The sequence below is a fragment of the Mixophyes fleayi genome, chromosome 7 (genome assembly GCF_038048845.1).
Source record: "Mixophyes fleayi isolate aMixFle1 chromosome 7, aMixFle1.hap1, whole genome shotgun sequence".
In the NCBI taxonomy this organism is placed as follows: domain Eukaryota; kingdom Metazoa; phylum Chordata; class Amphibia; order Anura; family Limnodynastidae; genus Mixophyes; species Mixophyes fleayi.
The window spans coordinates 38,751,934-38,769,358 of record NC_134408.1 but is presented as its reverse complement, the minus strand read 5'-3'; the positions used below and the strand labels follow the sequence as shown (position 1 = coordinate 38,769,358).

Sequence of the window (17,425 nt, the reverse complement as noted above, 5' to 3'; positions counted from 1 at the left end):
TTTTTAACTGGAAAAGATCTTTCATATGTTGTGTAAATGATGTATACTTGGACTTTACAAATTATTTCAATAAAAAAAATACATGACTTTGGTTACACAGTTTTGCAAAATGCAAAAGAGCAACGGTGACTGCATCCGTCATTAACTTTCAGAAGTTGATCACACAAATGATCAGGGAAAACTGGTAAATTGCATTAAAACCAACGCATGCTTTAGATGCGTTTCAATTTTGTCGTTCTGACGATTTTCCATATGTTCTTGCTGCATTTAATGCACTGCCGTTCTATTGTACTGGTAGCACAAGTTAGCTATAGATAGGTGCCGATTTGAAATTTATTGGTGAGTAACTCCCTGAAAGTGTTACTTTCAACAGCAGGCATAGGCAATCAGTTCCTCTCCAGCTGTTGTGGGACTATACGTTTGTACATGTTCCATAACAGTTGGAGATGCATAGGTTGTCACACCCACATGTGACATGACATGACCCCTATGCCGGGTACTGAATGTAGGTATGAGTATGGGCATAGGACAGCACAATAATGTGGTCTACCAAAAATGGAAATTTGGGCCTGTATGTAAAATACTATGGGGCATATTCAATTAGCTTTCCGGTTCGTGGTAACGCATGTTACCGCGAATCCTGCGCAGTATTGCCGTTAATACGGTACCGCATTAACGCGGATTTTCGTACGCAACCCTATGGGCTGCGAACGAAAATCCACGTTATTGCGGTACCGTGGAGTGACTACGCGGCCCGTTCCGGCGCGATCCCGGAAAGCTAATTGATTATGCCCCTATATGTAAAGTCATCTGAAATGCACAATCCCTATACAATGACACATAGTTAGAGTTGTACCTTTAAAATAGCACAGAACACTTCAGTGGCTTCTAATGTCTGTCTATAATGCACACTAGAGGGTCTGTCAACCCATATCTATTAACACTAGGGATGTGCACCGGCGACTTTTGAGGTCTCGTGTTTTGTGTTTTGGATCCGGATTTTCGTTATTTTTGAGGTTCGGATTTGTCTCGCAAAACACTTGACGAAAGGTCTCGGTTCGGATTTAAGGTATTGGATTCGGATTTTTTTTGAAAAAAACATAAAAAGTTTAAAAATCAAGTTTTTGGGCTTATTTTCACTCCTAGGCTATTATTAACCTCAATAACATTCAATAACAAGCATTTCCACTAATTTACAGTGTATTGTGAACACCTCACAATATAGTTATTAGTCCAAAACGTTGCAACAAGGTATCTTTCTGGACTGCGTAGAGGAGTGGGTCACCACAATATATATTAAAAACCCTGAACTTTTATGAATCGCACCAATAAATGTACCTGGACTGCGTAGAGGAGTGGGTCACCACAATATCTTAAAAACCCTGAACTTTTATGATTCGCACCAATAAATGTACCTGGACTGCGTAGAGGAGTGGGTCACCACAATATCTTAAAAACCCTGAACTTTTATGATTCGCACAAATAATTGTACCTGGACTGCGTAGAGGAGTGGGTCACCACAATATCTTAAAAACCCTGAACTTTTATGATTCGCACCAATAATTGTACCTGGACTGCGTAGAGGAGTGGGTCACCACAATATCTTAAAAACCCTGAACTTTTATGATTCGCACCAATAATTGTACCTGGACTGCGTAGAGGAGTGGGTCACCACAATATATTAAAAACCCTGAACTTTTATGATTCGCACCAATAATTGTACCTGGACTGCGTAGAGGAGTGGGTCACCACAATATCTTAAAAACCCTGAACTTTTATGATTCGCACCAATAATTGTACCTGGACTGCGTAGAGGAGTGGGTCACCACAATATATTAAAAACCCTGAACTTTTATGATTCGCACCAATAATTGTACCTGGACTGCGTAGAGGAGTGGGTCACCACAATATCTTAAAAACCCTGAACTTTTATGATTCGCACCAATAATTGTACCTGGACTGCGTAGAGGAGTGGGTCACCACAATATCTTAAAAACCCTGAACTTTTATGATTCGCACCAATAATTGTACCTGGACTGCGTAGAGGAGTGGGTCACCACAATATCTTAAAAACCCTGAACTTTTATGATTCGCACCAATAATTGTACCTGGACTGCGTAGAGGAGTGGGTCACCACAATATCTTAAAAACCCTGAACTTTTATGATTCGCACCAATAATTGTACCTGGACTGCGTAGAGGAGTGGGTCACCACAATATCTTAAAAACCCTGAACTTTTATGATTCGCACCAATAATTGTACCTGGACTGCGTAGAGGAGTGGGTCACCACAATATCTTAAAAACCCTGAACTTTTATGATTCGCACCAATAAATGTATCTGGACTGCGTAGAGGAGTGGGCACTGGGCACCACAATAAAATATATAAAAAACCTTCAACAGATCTGCATTACACTACACATACGGCTGCTCCTCCATCCTCTCCATCATATACATGTTGGAGTTTTAGCGTGTGACAACCTCTTGTTTTTGATAATGTCAGTGCATTTGGAATATTTTTTAATTTGCCCCACACCACTGAATGTACTTTATCTATGATACGCAATACGCATCTATCTATCTTGACTGCGTAGTGTGGTGGCCCCGGTACACAATTTGGTACCGAGGCCACAATATAATTAAAAAACCCTCCACGTGTCTGAATTCCACCAAACAAGTATCTGGACTGCATAGTGGGGTGGCCCCGGTACCCAATTTGATACCGGGGCCACAATACCTCCTCCAAACATGGTACAGACAATTCGTCATTGAGAGACCCCAGACAGACAGGGTCGAAGTGTTATTGTTTGACTTTGTAAACCCAAAAAAATGTCCCTGTTGCACATAGTCGTGCAATGAAGACTGACTTTTTCATTTAAAGGCACGATCTTTAAAGTGTAGTGTTTGTAAGTCTAAGTCATATTATACTTTTGGTAAAATTGGTTTTTTTTGTTCCTCTTTATGGTAATTAATTAGTAATAGAATTAAAGTAGGAAATAGAATTAAATAGAATTAAAGTAGGAAATAGAGTGGTATAGAGTTGTAGTGTGGTATAGATAGAGTGGTCCACACAATATAATAATAAAACCCTCAACTGGTCTGAATTCCACCAAACAAGTATCTTGACTGCGTAGTGTGGTGGCCCCGGTACACAATTTGGTACCGAGGCCACAATATAATTAAAAAACCCTCCACGTGTCGGAATTCCACCAAACAAGTATCTGGACTGCATAGTGGGGTGGCCCCGGTACCCAATTTGATACCGGGGCCACAATACCTCCTCCAAACATGCTACAGACAATTCGTCATTGAGAGACCCCAGACAGACAGGGTCGAAGTGTTATTGTTTGACTTTGTAAACCCAAAAAAATGTCCCTGTTGCACTTGCACATAGTCGTGCAATGAAGACTGACTTTTTCATTTAAAGGCACGATCTTTAAAGTGTCAGAAAGAGAGAGAAGACACAGGAGAGGAGAGTTGTAGCTGGGGACCTGGGGTGGAAGCTCCCAGGCTCCCCCAGCATTGCCTGGAAGTCTGAGCGTGGTGACTGAGCCAGGGCAAGGAATGTGTGCCCTGGATGAGGGGGAGAACTCCATGCCACTATAGTGAACCCAAGAGAGAGGGGGACACTGCACATGGAAGAGGCCCTGGAGTGAGGGCTGCTACAAGAGGCATGGTAGCTGTAGTGTCAGATCCTGAGGCTGAGAGTACACAGAGTGACGTGTCAGAGCACAGGAGACATTATCCCCGCAGAGGAGGGATGAGCTGCAGTTGAGAGGTATGTTGTTGAAATAGGACATGCACACTTTAACAAACCAATCATTTCAGCGACAGGGCCTACCAAACAACTTTGACTGAAATGATTGGTTTGTTTGGGCCCCCACACCAAAAAAGCTATTCATCTCTCCCTGTACAGACTAAACAGGCTCTACTGAGGCAAGATGTCGTCCTCATCCTCAACCTCTGATTCCTCTCCCCCTACAGTGTCTACTTCCTCCTCATCACACATTATCAATTCGTCCCCGCTGGACTCCACAACCACAGGTCCCTCTGTAGTATCTGGAGGGCAGTGCTGTACTTCATTGAGGAATTGATTATTCATTTTTATAAACATCATTTTTTCAACGTTGTGAGGAAGCAACCTCCTTCGCCGCTCACTGACCAGGTTCCCCGCTGCACTAAAAACTCTTTCCGAGTACACACTGGAGGGGGGACAACTCAGGTAAAATAGAGCCAGTTTGTACAGGGGCTTCCAAACTGCCTTTTTTTCCTGCCAGTAACAATATGGACTGTCTGACATGTCTACTTGGATGGTGTCAGCAAAGTAATCATCCACAATTTTTTCTATTGTCACAGCATCCAATGCAGCGAGAGTAGACATGTCTGCAATGGTTGGCAGGTCCTTCAGTCCGGACCAGATGTTATCAGCATCCCCGCCAGTGCCTCTTTTGGGAAAACTGAGCTTTTTCCTCGCAGCCATAGATGTGGAAGAAAATGAGGGTGGAGCTGTTGGCATGTCACGGTCCTCTTCAGAGGACAATCTCCTGACCAGCAGGTCTTTGCACCGCTGTAGACTTGTGTCCGCCGGAAACAGAGACACAACATACGCTTTAAACCGAGGATCGAGCACGGTGGCCAGAATGTATTCCTCTGACTTTAAAAGAGTGACCACCCTCGGATCCTGGCAAAGCGTACGAAGGGCTACATCCACAAGAGCTACATGCTTGCTGTTATCGCAATGGCTTACCAGCTCCTCCCTCACTTTCTCCAGCTGCTTCTGCAACAGCCTGATCAGGGGAATGACCTGACTCAAGCTGGCAGTGTCGGAACTGACTTCTCGTATGGCAAGTTCAAATGGCTGCAGAACCTTGCACAACACGGAAATCAGTCTCCACTGCGCTTGACTCAGGCGCATCCCCACTCCTTTGCCTATGTCGTAGGTGGCTGTGTAGGCCTGAATGGCCTTTTGCTGCTCCTCCATCCTCTGCAGCATATAGAGGGTGGAGTTCCAGCGTGTCACAACCTCTTGTTTGAGGTGATGGCAGGGCAGGTTCAAGCTTTTTTGATGTGCCTCTAGTCTGCGGTAGGCACTGGCTGAATGCCGAAAGTGTCCAGCAATTTTGCGGGCCACCGCAAGCATCTCCTGCACACCCCTGTCACTCTTGAGGTAATGCTGCACCACCAAATTAATGGTGTGGGCAAAACATGGGACGTGCTGGAAATTGCCCATATTTAATGCCCGCACAATGTTACTGGCATTGTCTGACACCACAAATCCCCATGAGAGTCTAAGTGGGGTAAGCCACTGGGAGATAATTTCCCTCATTTTCTCTAATATGTTGTCAGCGTTGTGCCTCTTATTAAAGCCTGTAATGCACAATGTTGCCTGCCTTTGCATGAGCAGCCATTTTGTAGATGCTGCTACTGATGCAGCTGTTGCTGTTGCTGCGGAAGGGGATGCATCTACCCAGTGGGCTGTCACAGTCATATAGTCCTTCGTTTGCCCAGAACCACTTGTCCACATGTCCGTGGTTAAGTGGACAGTGGGTACAACCGCATTTTTAAGAGCACTGAGGACACTTGATCGTACTTCTCTGTACATTTTTGGTATCGCCTGCCTAGTGAAGTGGAATCTCGAGGGGATTTGGTACCGGGGACACAATACCTCCATCAACCCTCTAAATCCCACTCCACTGATGGCGGACACCGGGCGCACGTCTAACACCAACATTGCAGTTACAGCCGCAGTTATACGCTTTGCAATAGGGTGACTACTATCGTATTTGGTGGTCATGGCAAACGACTGTTGGACGGTCAATTGTTTGGTGAAAGACTTAGCGGTCTTACGACTTCCCCTCTGGGAAGATGACCGACTAACAGCAGCAACAGCAGCAGTGGCAGTAGTAGGCGTACCGCTGCAGGATTCCTCGGATGAATCCCGTATTGAGGAGGACTCAGTCTGGCTGCTGACTTGGGCTGCAGGACTGAATCTGATGGAGATTGTGGAGGAAGTTGACGAGGAGGGTGTTGCTGGTGTGTATCCAACTGGACCACGGGATTTAGGTGTCCCTGTACCGATGAGGGTCCTAGCCCCAGTTCCTGAACTAACCACTGAACTATGAAGGTTATTCAGGTGACGTATAAGGGAGGATGTTCCTAGGTGGGCAAGATCCTTACCCCTGCTTATTTGAGCTTTACATAAGCTACATATTGCCATACATTGGTTGTCTGGATTTGGATAAAAATAACTCCAGACCGAAGAGGTGCATTTTTTGGTCTTCTGACCAGGCATGACGATGGGCTTTTTCATCCCATGGACATCAGCTGTTTCCCCCCCTGGTGCCTCATTTACAATAACCACATCACCATCCTCATCATCAAGTTCCTCCACAGTGCCAGCTACATCATCAATAGCCTCCTCCCGAGCCACCTCTTCCCGTACAGTGATGGGAAGGTCAGGCTTGACAACCACCAACACCCTTGGACTCGCCTTGGGGATTTGTGATAATTTCTCTTTAGAAGGCAGAGTTGTTTGCTGTTTTGTTGCTGACAGCATAACTCTCTTCAATTTTTTGTAGGGGGGGGGAGGAGGAGGAGGGCTAAGATCCGTGGGTGAAGCTGAACCACTAGTCATGAACACGGGCCAGGGCCTAAGCCGTTCCTTGCCACTCCGTGTCGTAAATGGCATATTGGCAACTTTACGTTTCTCCTCAGATGATTTTAAGTTTCTCTTTTTGCTACTTTTTCTTAACTTGGGCTTTTTGGATTTTACATGCCCGGTACTACGAGATTGGGCATCGGGCTTGGAAGACGACGTTGATGGCATTTCATCGTCTATGTCATGACTAGTGGCAGCAGCTTCAGCATTAGGAGGAAGTGGGTCTTGATCTTTCCCTACTTTATCCTCCAAATTTTTGGTCTCCATTATATGTAGCACAAGATACTGCAGAATGTGTGAACTTGGTAATATTGCAGTACCAATGGACTTATACTGCTGGATTGGTTTTGCAAATTTGGTTATAATTATTATTTTTTATTTTTTTTTTAAATTTTTTATTTTTTTTTACTTTTTTCTTATTTTTAAAAAACTTGGGAATAGTGGGGAAATAACTATGCCCTTAGAAGCACAGAGCACAGGACACAGCACCACTGGACTGAACAGGACACGGCACAGGACCCAGCAGCACTACGGAACTCAGCAGGACAGAGCACAGGACACAGCACCACTGGACTGATACTGCAGAATGTGTGAACTTGGTAATATTGCAGTACCAATGGACTTATAATGCTGGATTGGTTTTGCAAATTTGGTTATAATTATTATATATTTTTTTTTTTTTTACATTTTTTATTTTTTTTTACTTTTTTTTTATTTTTTAAAAACTTGGGAATAATGGGGAAATAACTATGCCCTTAGAAGCACAGAGCACAGGACACAGCACCACTGGACTGAACAGGACACGGCACAGGACCCAGCAGAACTACGGAACTCAGCAGGACAGAGCACAGGACACAGCACCACTGGACTGATACTGCAGAATGTGTAAACTTTGTAATATTGCAGTACCACTGGACTTTTACTGCTGAATGTGTGAACTTGGTAATATTGCAGTACCAATGGGCTTATACTGCAGGATTGGTTGTGAAAATTTTGTGGTAATTAAAAAATATTAAAGTAGTTTTTGGTATTTTTTAAAAAAACTTTTTTTTATTTTTTTAAACACAGGGGAATATTGGGGAAATAACTATGCCCTTAGAAGCACAGAGCACAGGACACAGCACCACTGGACTGAACAGGACACAGCACAGGACCCAGCAGCACCACTGACCTCAGAAGGACAGAGCACAGCACACAGCACCACTGGACTGATACTGCAGAACACAGCACAGCACAGCACAGCACAGCACAGCACAGCACTAAACAGCACAGCACTAAACAGCACTAAACAGCACAGAACTAAACAGCACAGAACTAAACAGCACAGAACTAAACAGCACAGAGGACCACCTAACACACCCTCCCTCTACCCTGATCAATGCCCGAGTGAAGATGGCGGCGACTAGCGGGGAATTTATAGGATCCGAGTATCGCGAGATCCGACAACGGGATTATGAGTCAGAGCCTCAGTTTCACTTTTGAATTTGGCGCCAATACCCGGATCTGTCTCGGATCCGACTCGGATCCGCAACGTTCGGGTGGGCTCGGATTTCAGAAATCCGAGTGCGCTCATCCCTAATTAACACATAACCCATATACAGAATATTAATACATAACTCATATATATTAACACATAACTCATATATATAACACATAGCCCATATATATTAACACATAACTTATATATATTAATACAAAATCCATATATATTAATACATAGCCCATATTTACCGTTTGCGTAGCTCATCTTCAGCCTGGTCTCTCCTGCCCATTAAGCGGTTATTATTGACTTCACACACTGTTTCTATCTGTTCGGGCCAATGAAACACAGTGCTATTCAGCTTTATATCATCATCTGCAAAACAATGTCAGCATCATTGCAGCAAGGGTAAAATAATAGTGATATAATGATGATATATATTTCAATAGTTTTTAATTAAGGAAGTTTACAGTTACTATAGAGGAAAATGTAAGATAAAGCAGAAATCTATATACCTGATCCAGAAAGAATACAGTGCTCATAGATTAAGATATGTGCAGTATAAGTAAAGAAAATCCAGTCTTAAAAACTGAAATATGCTAAAACTTAACTTTATATATAATTTATTATACAATCCAACTAAAGAAATGATACATTAAATGCTCCTTATCAGAGGATGAAAATGTATTCAGCTAATAACTTACCTTTAAATCCTCCATTAAAATGTTTAAATATTCCTCTCCAATTGCATCTATTGTGCTTGCATAGAGACTTTCTGACAGTATTAAGACTTATTATTTTGTACAATGTTTGTGAAGGTAAATGATGATGTAAAAACAGTGTATTTGTAGAGCAGTAAAAGGCATGTGTTAATAGCAAATATTAAGAGAAGACTTGTTCTGTACATAAAATGCATGTATAAATTTCATGCTCGTACGTACGTACGTACGTTTGCATAGCGTATCTTGCGTGAAATAGCTCTGCTGATGCTCAGTAACGGACCTTGCAGCAATGAACACAATTGCATACTATTCATGCCCGAACGCAAATGACACTTATGTCATGCTACGACTTGCGGGGCGGAACAGGGGAGGCAAGAGGTGGACTAACGTTGGCGGTGTACATTCAGGGCGAATTTAAAGTGGTCCGATGCACATTTGGAAGACTCAATCCTGGGTTTAATCATAAGTATGCTTGGTTTCAGGCAGGGGCGGATCTAGAAAGATTTTCTACCCCGGGCTATTTAGGGGGGCGATTTAGGCCCCGCCCCCTTTCTGCCTTTTAAGGCTGCCGGCGGCTGCACAGTATGTGCAGGTCCGCTCAGCAGTGACAATGTGCTGCCTGGCTGCTCTGATTGTGTTTAAAACACAATCAGAGCAGCCGGGCAGCACATTGTCACTGCTGAGCGGACCTGCACATAGTGTGCAGCCGCCGGCAGCAAGCCCCTGCTAGGGAGGGGGGGGGGGGGCGATTGCCCCGAACGCCCCCCCCCTGGATCCGCCACTGGTTTCAGGGCAGGTGTAAGTGCCGACTGGTACTGATGGCTGACATGGTATAGTCTTTGTCTTAAGGACTAAACGTATACTTGTCACTAGCTTGCGCAGAACATTTGCATGCAAATAAGACAGATTATAATAACACATTGTATGTGCAGTATGCATTGAAAGTATCTTGATTTATGTACTGAATGTAAAAAAAAACTAAATTTTTGGGGAAAATTCATATTTATATTACTGATTATACCGTTAATAGCTGTTGGTGTACTTTATAATATAATTATTTTTTGCATGCATTCTGATGTGCCCTTATATTGTACATATGCTTGTGTGTATACTGCAGTCTGCTCTCTGTCTACGTAAGGCAAGTACCGTTTAGAGCGTACTTACAACCAGATTCAAATCAAAACTAAACTTGAGCTCAGCTTCGATCTGAATATGGTCGGAACTACGATCAAGTTTTGCGCTGTTTCTTTAAATCAGGCCCAAAATATGAAGCAGCTACAAATGTAACTATAGTTAGGGCCTTGTTAATTAATAGGGCAAAAAGACCTATTTCCGGTGAAAACAGGTGTTTTCAATGGAGATATTTCTTCAATCTATGTATTAAGGGGTAACTGCTGGAGATATGACTGCTATTGCTGGTGGTAGCCCCCGTTGGTGATAAGTTTCACCGGTGACAGAAAAGCATGAGGAAGCCTATTTAACAAAGATCAAAGGGGTACAAGTAACGCTGCAATCCTTCTTCTGTTATCGCCATGTCATAATGAATGAAAATATGTTTTATTATTTCAATGGAGCATTTTTCAATTGTCAATAACTTTAAAATATTTTTTTTCCAAATTTATATCTATTTTGTTTTGTTACTATTTTATTATAATTTTTTTTGTTAGTCTAACTGAAATCTTAAGTCTGAGCTAGCAGATCCCCTGAGACTGGCCAGTAAGCCCTACCACCCCCAAACACAAAACTATTACTGAGGCAGCTGAGTAACGGTCAGCTGCTCCGGTGATACTTTATTGATAAAATCTTATCGTCGCAGATTGATAAATAGGCCAGTTAGAACCTTTACATATGATTCTATTAAAACAAATGTTATGGGCAATACGCTTCCCTTCAGTATAAATTACTGTAATGCATAGATGCCAATGGAAGTAGGGTTGTCACTAATAGAGTAGTAGGAACAGTGCAGTTGTAGAACCAAAACATACAGCCAGACTTTCTAACACAGTGACTACAGTTGTCTGTGTTGTTTTTAATGTACGCCTGAATAATGATCAAGCAATGGAGACAGGCCTGCTTTATTTTCTGTTCTGTCACAAAAGCCTCAGGTTACACCTACTGAATACAAATACCACATATGTATATTTATTCAGGATACAGCCTTATTATTAGTTCTACAATGTTCAAATATATATTTTGTGCTTTTGTCAAATGATTAAGAGCTTGAAGAAATGGGAAAAGGTACAGACAGTGAAAATAGGAATAGAAGAGACAGTTCACCACACTGGGTTACACTAAGAACAGAAAAAAGAGGCAACAATGGGCACAGGCTCAACAAAACTGGACAGCTGAAGATCGGAAAAATGGTGCTTGGTCTGATGAATCTCGATTTCTTCTGCAACTATCAGGTGGTAGGATCAGAATGTGGAGTAAACAACATGAATCCATGGATTGATCCTGCCTTGATGAAGGTTGGTGTTAGTCGTGTAATAATGTGGGGAATGATTTATTGGCACACATTAGGCCCCTTAAAACCAATTGAGCATTGTTTAAATGCCACAGAATACCTGTTGCTGACTATGTGCATCCATTTATGGTCACCGTCTGCTGATAATACATCCAGCAGGATAACCTACCATGTCACACAGCACACGTCATCTTAAGTTGGTTTCACAAACCTGGCAATGAGTTCAGTCTACTCCAATGGCCTCCAGAGTCACCAAATGTCAATCCAATAGAGCACCTTTGGGATGTGGCTATCATGTCAACATGAACCAGGATTTCTAAGGAATGCTTCCAGAACCTTGTTGAATCCATGCCACAAACAATTTAGACTGTGCTTGGAGCAAAGTGCGGTCCTACCTAGTGTACCTAATAAAGTGACCATTGAGTATAGTTCCATAACAGCATCTCTAAGCCAATGTACACTATCAAATTATTTGTCATTGTCCAAAGTCAACAGCAGAGATGCACATTTTTAAATACCCAAGAAAACTAAATACTGTTGACTAATATGGTTGTTAATTCTAGTGCATGGCAGACTAATGCAAACCTGCAATCGGTTGTTATAGGTTAAAGCGGAATTTGTAATGAAATCACCCAAGGGAATATCATCACCGCGATTGCTTTGTTTTGTCCTGGTATTTCACTTACATTGGAGAGTGGCGTAATCCAGAAGGAAAGCTAACCGGCTCGCTGCTTCTGAAATCTCATCCTTCAGCTTATACACAGTGACAGTACTTGAAGTTCTGAGGAAATCGGTAAGAGCAACCAGGTCTGCAGTGGTTGATGGAACCTCGCTGACTCGATCTGCTATTTTGCTGTACTTAGAACAAATACTGGATGGACAAAGCAAAGAAAATAAGCTGTCAGAACTGTCAACAAAATACATACCATACTGATGACAACATTTTCACTTTAAAGAATATAATCATTGGTCTGATGTTATTCATTTACTTTGTAATCTATATTTAAAAAACGGAAAATAAACAATATATAAAAATATATAAAAAATGCATAAAAAAATATATGTAATCTTAACTTAAATAGCCAGGAGATATCCAGTTTTGGACAAACCCACTCCTTTCACACCTGCTTACATGCAGCAAATAGGGGGAGGTATTAATAGAGAGTCTTAATGTAAAAAACATCAAGTTCTGTTAAGGAAACATATCACACATATTTGTGAGTATTATTAATCCTTTTATATAACGCTCTATGGCTGTACACTGTTTTTTTTTAACAATGTCAGTTTCTACATTTCTTGGAAGTTTATTTATTTAGTATGAAATTAGACAGATATTTCTTTGCCAGAAATTGCATAGTAAATAATACTAAAATAATAATAATAATAATAATAATAATAATAATAGTATTGCTGTTAGATCTCGGGATTGCTTCTCCTCTTCCCCTGTAGGTCCTTCTGACACCACTAGCTTTCCGCAAGCACCCACTCATCTCATCGTCTGTACTTTGTTTAATTACTTCCCCTACACCAGAAGGGCTAAATGTGCTGGACACACTCTAGTACTCTGTTACTTCATATTGTCATTCAGGCGCCATGTTTTCTGTAATGCTGTACGATGCGATATCTGGATTATTATTGTGTTTTTTCTATTTGTGTGGAATGCAACATATCTTGGAACTATGTCATGTATTTCTTTTTCTTGTATTGTTTTTCAAAATTTAAATAAAAATATTTGATTTCAAGTGACAGTAAAACATTGGAAAAATAAAAATAAAAACAGGCACAAAAATGCTAAATTTAATTGACTGTGTGAAACAAAAGACAAAAGACAAACGGGCAAATTAGACTAATGCATCTGCTATATCCTCCTCCCGTCAGCATGAAACAGCAAAAGCCAGGATTTATCAGGCCATATAAGATGTTTTTTTCCAAACCTCTAGGGTCCACCGTTTGTGAAACTCAATAAAACTTTGCTACAATATGTGATCATAGAGGAATTACAGTTCTATGGATTAACCCAGTGGTTCCCAAACCTATTCAGTTCACGGCACCTTTGAGTATCCATAATTTTTTGAAGGCACCCCTCCAAAATAATAGCCAGGCAGTCCTGTTTTATAAGTTGTTGGGTAAAATAACGTAATAAGTTTTTAGGTCATTACAGAAATACTTAGTAAGTTGTTTGCAAAAATAATACACATAAATCCAAGGGAAAATAATATTTTTATATATTTTTTTCAATTATATTTCTGTAAAATAATAATTTACAGCTAATATTAAGAGGAACAAGATCAAACAAAATAAAACAACAACATGTACAAAAATCATCACACTGTGCCCCTTCATCCTCACATTCTGTGCCCCCCTTTATCCTCACACTCTGTGTTCTCCTTCATCCTTACACTCTGTGCCCTCCTTCATTCTCACACTCTGTGCCCTCCTTCATCCTCACACTCTGTGCCCTCCTTCATCCTCACACTCTGTGCCCTCCTTCATCCTCACACTCTGTGCGTCCCTTCATCCTCACACTCTGTGTTCTCTTTCATTCTCACACTCTGTGCCCTCCTTCATCCTCACACTCTGTGCCCTCCTTCATTCTCACACTCTGTGCCCTCCTTCATTCTCACACTCTGTGCGCCCCTTCATCCTCACACTCTGTGCTCTCCTTCATCCTCACACTCTGTGCCCTCCTTCATTCTCACACCCTGTACGCCCCTTCATCCTCACACTCTGTGTGCCCCTTCATCCTCACACTCTGTACGCCCCTTCATCCTCACACTCTGTACGCCCCTTCATCCTCACACTCTGTGTTCTCCTTCATCCTCACACTCTGTGTGCCCCTTCATCCTCACACTCTGTACGCCCCTTCATCCTCACACTCTGTGTTCTCCTTCATTCTCACACTCTGTGTGCCCCTTCATCCACACTCTGTGTGCCCCTTCATCCTCACACTCTGTGTGCCCCTTCAACCTCACACTCTGTGTGCCCCTTCATCCTCACACTCTGTGCGCCCCTTCATCCTCACACTCCGTGCGGCCCTTCATCCTCACACTTTGTGCCCTCCTTCATCCTCACACTCTGTGTGCCCCTTCATCCTCACACTCTGTGCCCTCCTTCATCCTCACACTCTGTGTTCTCCTTCATCCTCACACTCTGTGTGCCCCTTCATCCTCACACTCTGTGTGCCCCTTCATCCTCACACTCTGTACGCCCCTTCATCCTCACACTCTGTGTTCTCCTTCATCCTCACACTCTGTGTGCCCCTTCATCCTCACACTCTGTACGCCCCTTCATCCTCACACTCTGTGTTCTCCTTCATTCTCACACTCTGTGTGCCCCTTCATCCACACTCTGTGTGCCCCTTCATCCTCACACTCTGTGTGCCCCTTCAACCTCACACTCTGTGTGCCCCTTCATCCTCACACTCTGTGCGCCCCTTCATCCTCACACTCCGTGCGGCCCTTCATCCTCACACTTTGTGCCCTCCTTCATCCTCACACTCTGTGTGCCCCTTCATCCTCACACTCTGTGCCCTCCTTCATCCTCACACTCTGTGTGCCCCTTCATCCTCACACTTTGTGCCCTCTTTCATCCTCACACTCTGTGCGCCCCTTCATCCTCACACTCTGTGCCCTCCTTTATCCTCACATTCTGTGCGCCCCATCATCCTCACTCTGTGTGCCCTCCTTCATCCTCACACTCTGTGCCCTCCTTCATCCTCACACTCTGTGCGCCCCTTCATCCTCACACTCTGTGCCCTCCTTTATCCTCACATTCTGTGCACCCCATAATCCTCACTCTGTGTGCCCTCCTTCATCCTCACACTGTGTGCCCCTTCATCTTCACTATCTGTGGCCTCCTTCATTCTCACACTCTGTGAGAAAGAAGGAGGGCGTGTCATCTTTCATCTCCTTGTACCAACAGTGTAAGCAAATAATAAACTAAGTGGCAGAGACATTTCAAAACAATTACTTTTCAAAATTCTCATTGGGTACACCTCTTCATCATCATCACCATCATCTACTTATTTATTTATATAGCACCACTAATTCCACGCGCTGTACAGAAAACTCATTTACATCAGTCCCTGTCCCATTGGAGCTTACAATCTAAATCCCCTAACATACACACACACACACACACACACACACACACACACACAGACCGAGGGAGATCATTGGGATCATTTAATGACAAACGGAGTCCTAGGGGTATATTTACTAAATTGTGGGTTTGAAAAAGTGGAGATGTTGCCTATAGCAAACAATCAGATTCTATTTGTAGAATGTACTAAATAAATGATAACTAGGGGCATGATTCATTAAGGATCTTAACTTGCAAAACTTCTTATTTCAGTCTCCTGGACAAAACCATGTTACAATGCAAGGGGTGCAAATTAGTATTCTGTTTTGCACATAAGTTAAATAATGACTGTTTTGTCATGATCCTTAATTAATCAGGCCCTAGAATCTGATTGGTTGCTATAGGCAACATCTCCACTTTTTCAAACCTGCCATTTAGTAAATATACCCCCTAGAATTGCTTGTCTGGCTAAGAGTTTTTAGTTTAATTGTGTCCAATAGCTCACCTCTTATTCAGCTCTCTGTTTTCATCCACTTCAAACTGGATGAGATGATCTTTTAATTTTTGGGCTCTGGAACAAAGATCCTCATTCAGACGCAAGGCATCCAGACAGAACATAGCCAGGGGAACAGTAACATGCATAGATGCAATGTCTCCCCGCAGTTGTGATAGATTGTTGATTTGCTGTGCAAAAGAAATCAACAGAACTCTCAAGTTACTGTTCAAGTAGATCAAAACTAACAACATAAGTAAATAAAAGATGTAGATAATAAAATGATAATCTGGAGTTTCGAGAAGTGAGGAATCCACACACATGTATAAAAAGTATACAAATCATTAATTTGAGACAAAAAAAAATAATTAAAGCCAAAATTGATATAAAAAGAATATATAAGGTTGAATATATAACTTAAATTTGGTCAATGGAAAATAAGATACAGTATATTTAGTGATGGGCAAGACTGAAGTAGCAAGTGTTATTTATTACACAGGTCTACGATGAAAAAACATTTTTAACTAATTTATGTGATACTTAAAGATTTTTGGCTTCTGAACATGAAAATGACTCCTGATTTTGCATATCACATCACGTTTTTCTGCAAAACGTGTATTTATGAATACGTAATTTTTTCCATATTCTTTAAAATAATAAATGTATTCTGCCTACATTTATTATAAAACATTGTCTTAAATTAATTCAGTCGGTAGTATAGAACGTTGCAATTCAGTTCTCGTCATAAAATTTCCCCCCCGCCCAGTGCCAGATTAAGGTCCACATGGGCCTGAACCCCACACTGTCTAAAGGAACATTGCACACACACAACTACAACTACAAGGTGACCACATAAGAATACATTCCCATGTTTTCTCTGTGAATGGGATAGCAGAGCTAAAAATTTACATTGGCAAAAAAAACAATTGGCCAGCTTGAAAATGTATATATACCTCTATAGATATATCTATATATATCTATAGATATATATATATACAGGGTGATTCAAAAGTCGCAGTACACCCTTTTATTTCAAAAACTCTACAGGAAATTGGGAAACCTGAATACTCCAGTAAGGTATGGGTGACGTGGTCTATCTTTTACGGTATGTACCAAACATGGGCGCCATCTTGAAATCGGCCAATCGGCCCAATTCCTGTAGAGTTTTTGAAATAAAAGGGTGTACTGCGACTTTTAAATCACCCTGTATATATTCAGGCCATCTCTTCCAATAAATTCAATGAACACCAGTCTCCCTATCAGTTTTATCCTATGGTGGTCCCATATATATATATATATATATATATATATATAACCACCTATGCCACCCTGTCTGTTGTTGCTGGGAACCGGCTGGACTTACTTTGCCACCGTTCCCTTTCTTTTATCCCAAATGCGCCCTCTATAGATATATATAGGTATATATAGATATATATATATATATATATATAGATATATATATATATATAGATATATATATATATATATACACACTCATACATATATATATATATAATATATATACACAC

General features: G+C 41.7%; 1 protein-coding gene across 1 annotated transcript in view; it reads right to left on the bottom strand.

Annotated features, from left to right (window-relative positions):
• DNAH3 (dynein axonemal heavy chain 3) overlaps nucleotides 1-17,425 on the bottom strand; it is a 245,542-nt gene that overhangs the window by 153,523 nt on the left and 74,594 nt on the right. Inside the window, 4 exon segments of the mRNA XM_075179716.1 lie at nucleotides 8,389-8,465; nucleotides 10,611-10,618; nucleotides 12,010-12,194; nucleotides 15,909-16,087. Of these exon segments, the coding sequence (XP_075035817.1) occupies nucleotides 8,389-8,465; nucleotides 10,611-10,618; nucleotides 12,010-12,194; nucleotides 15,909-16,087 (449 nt within the window).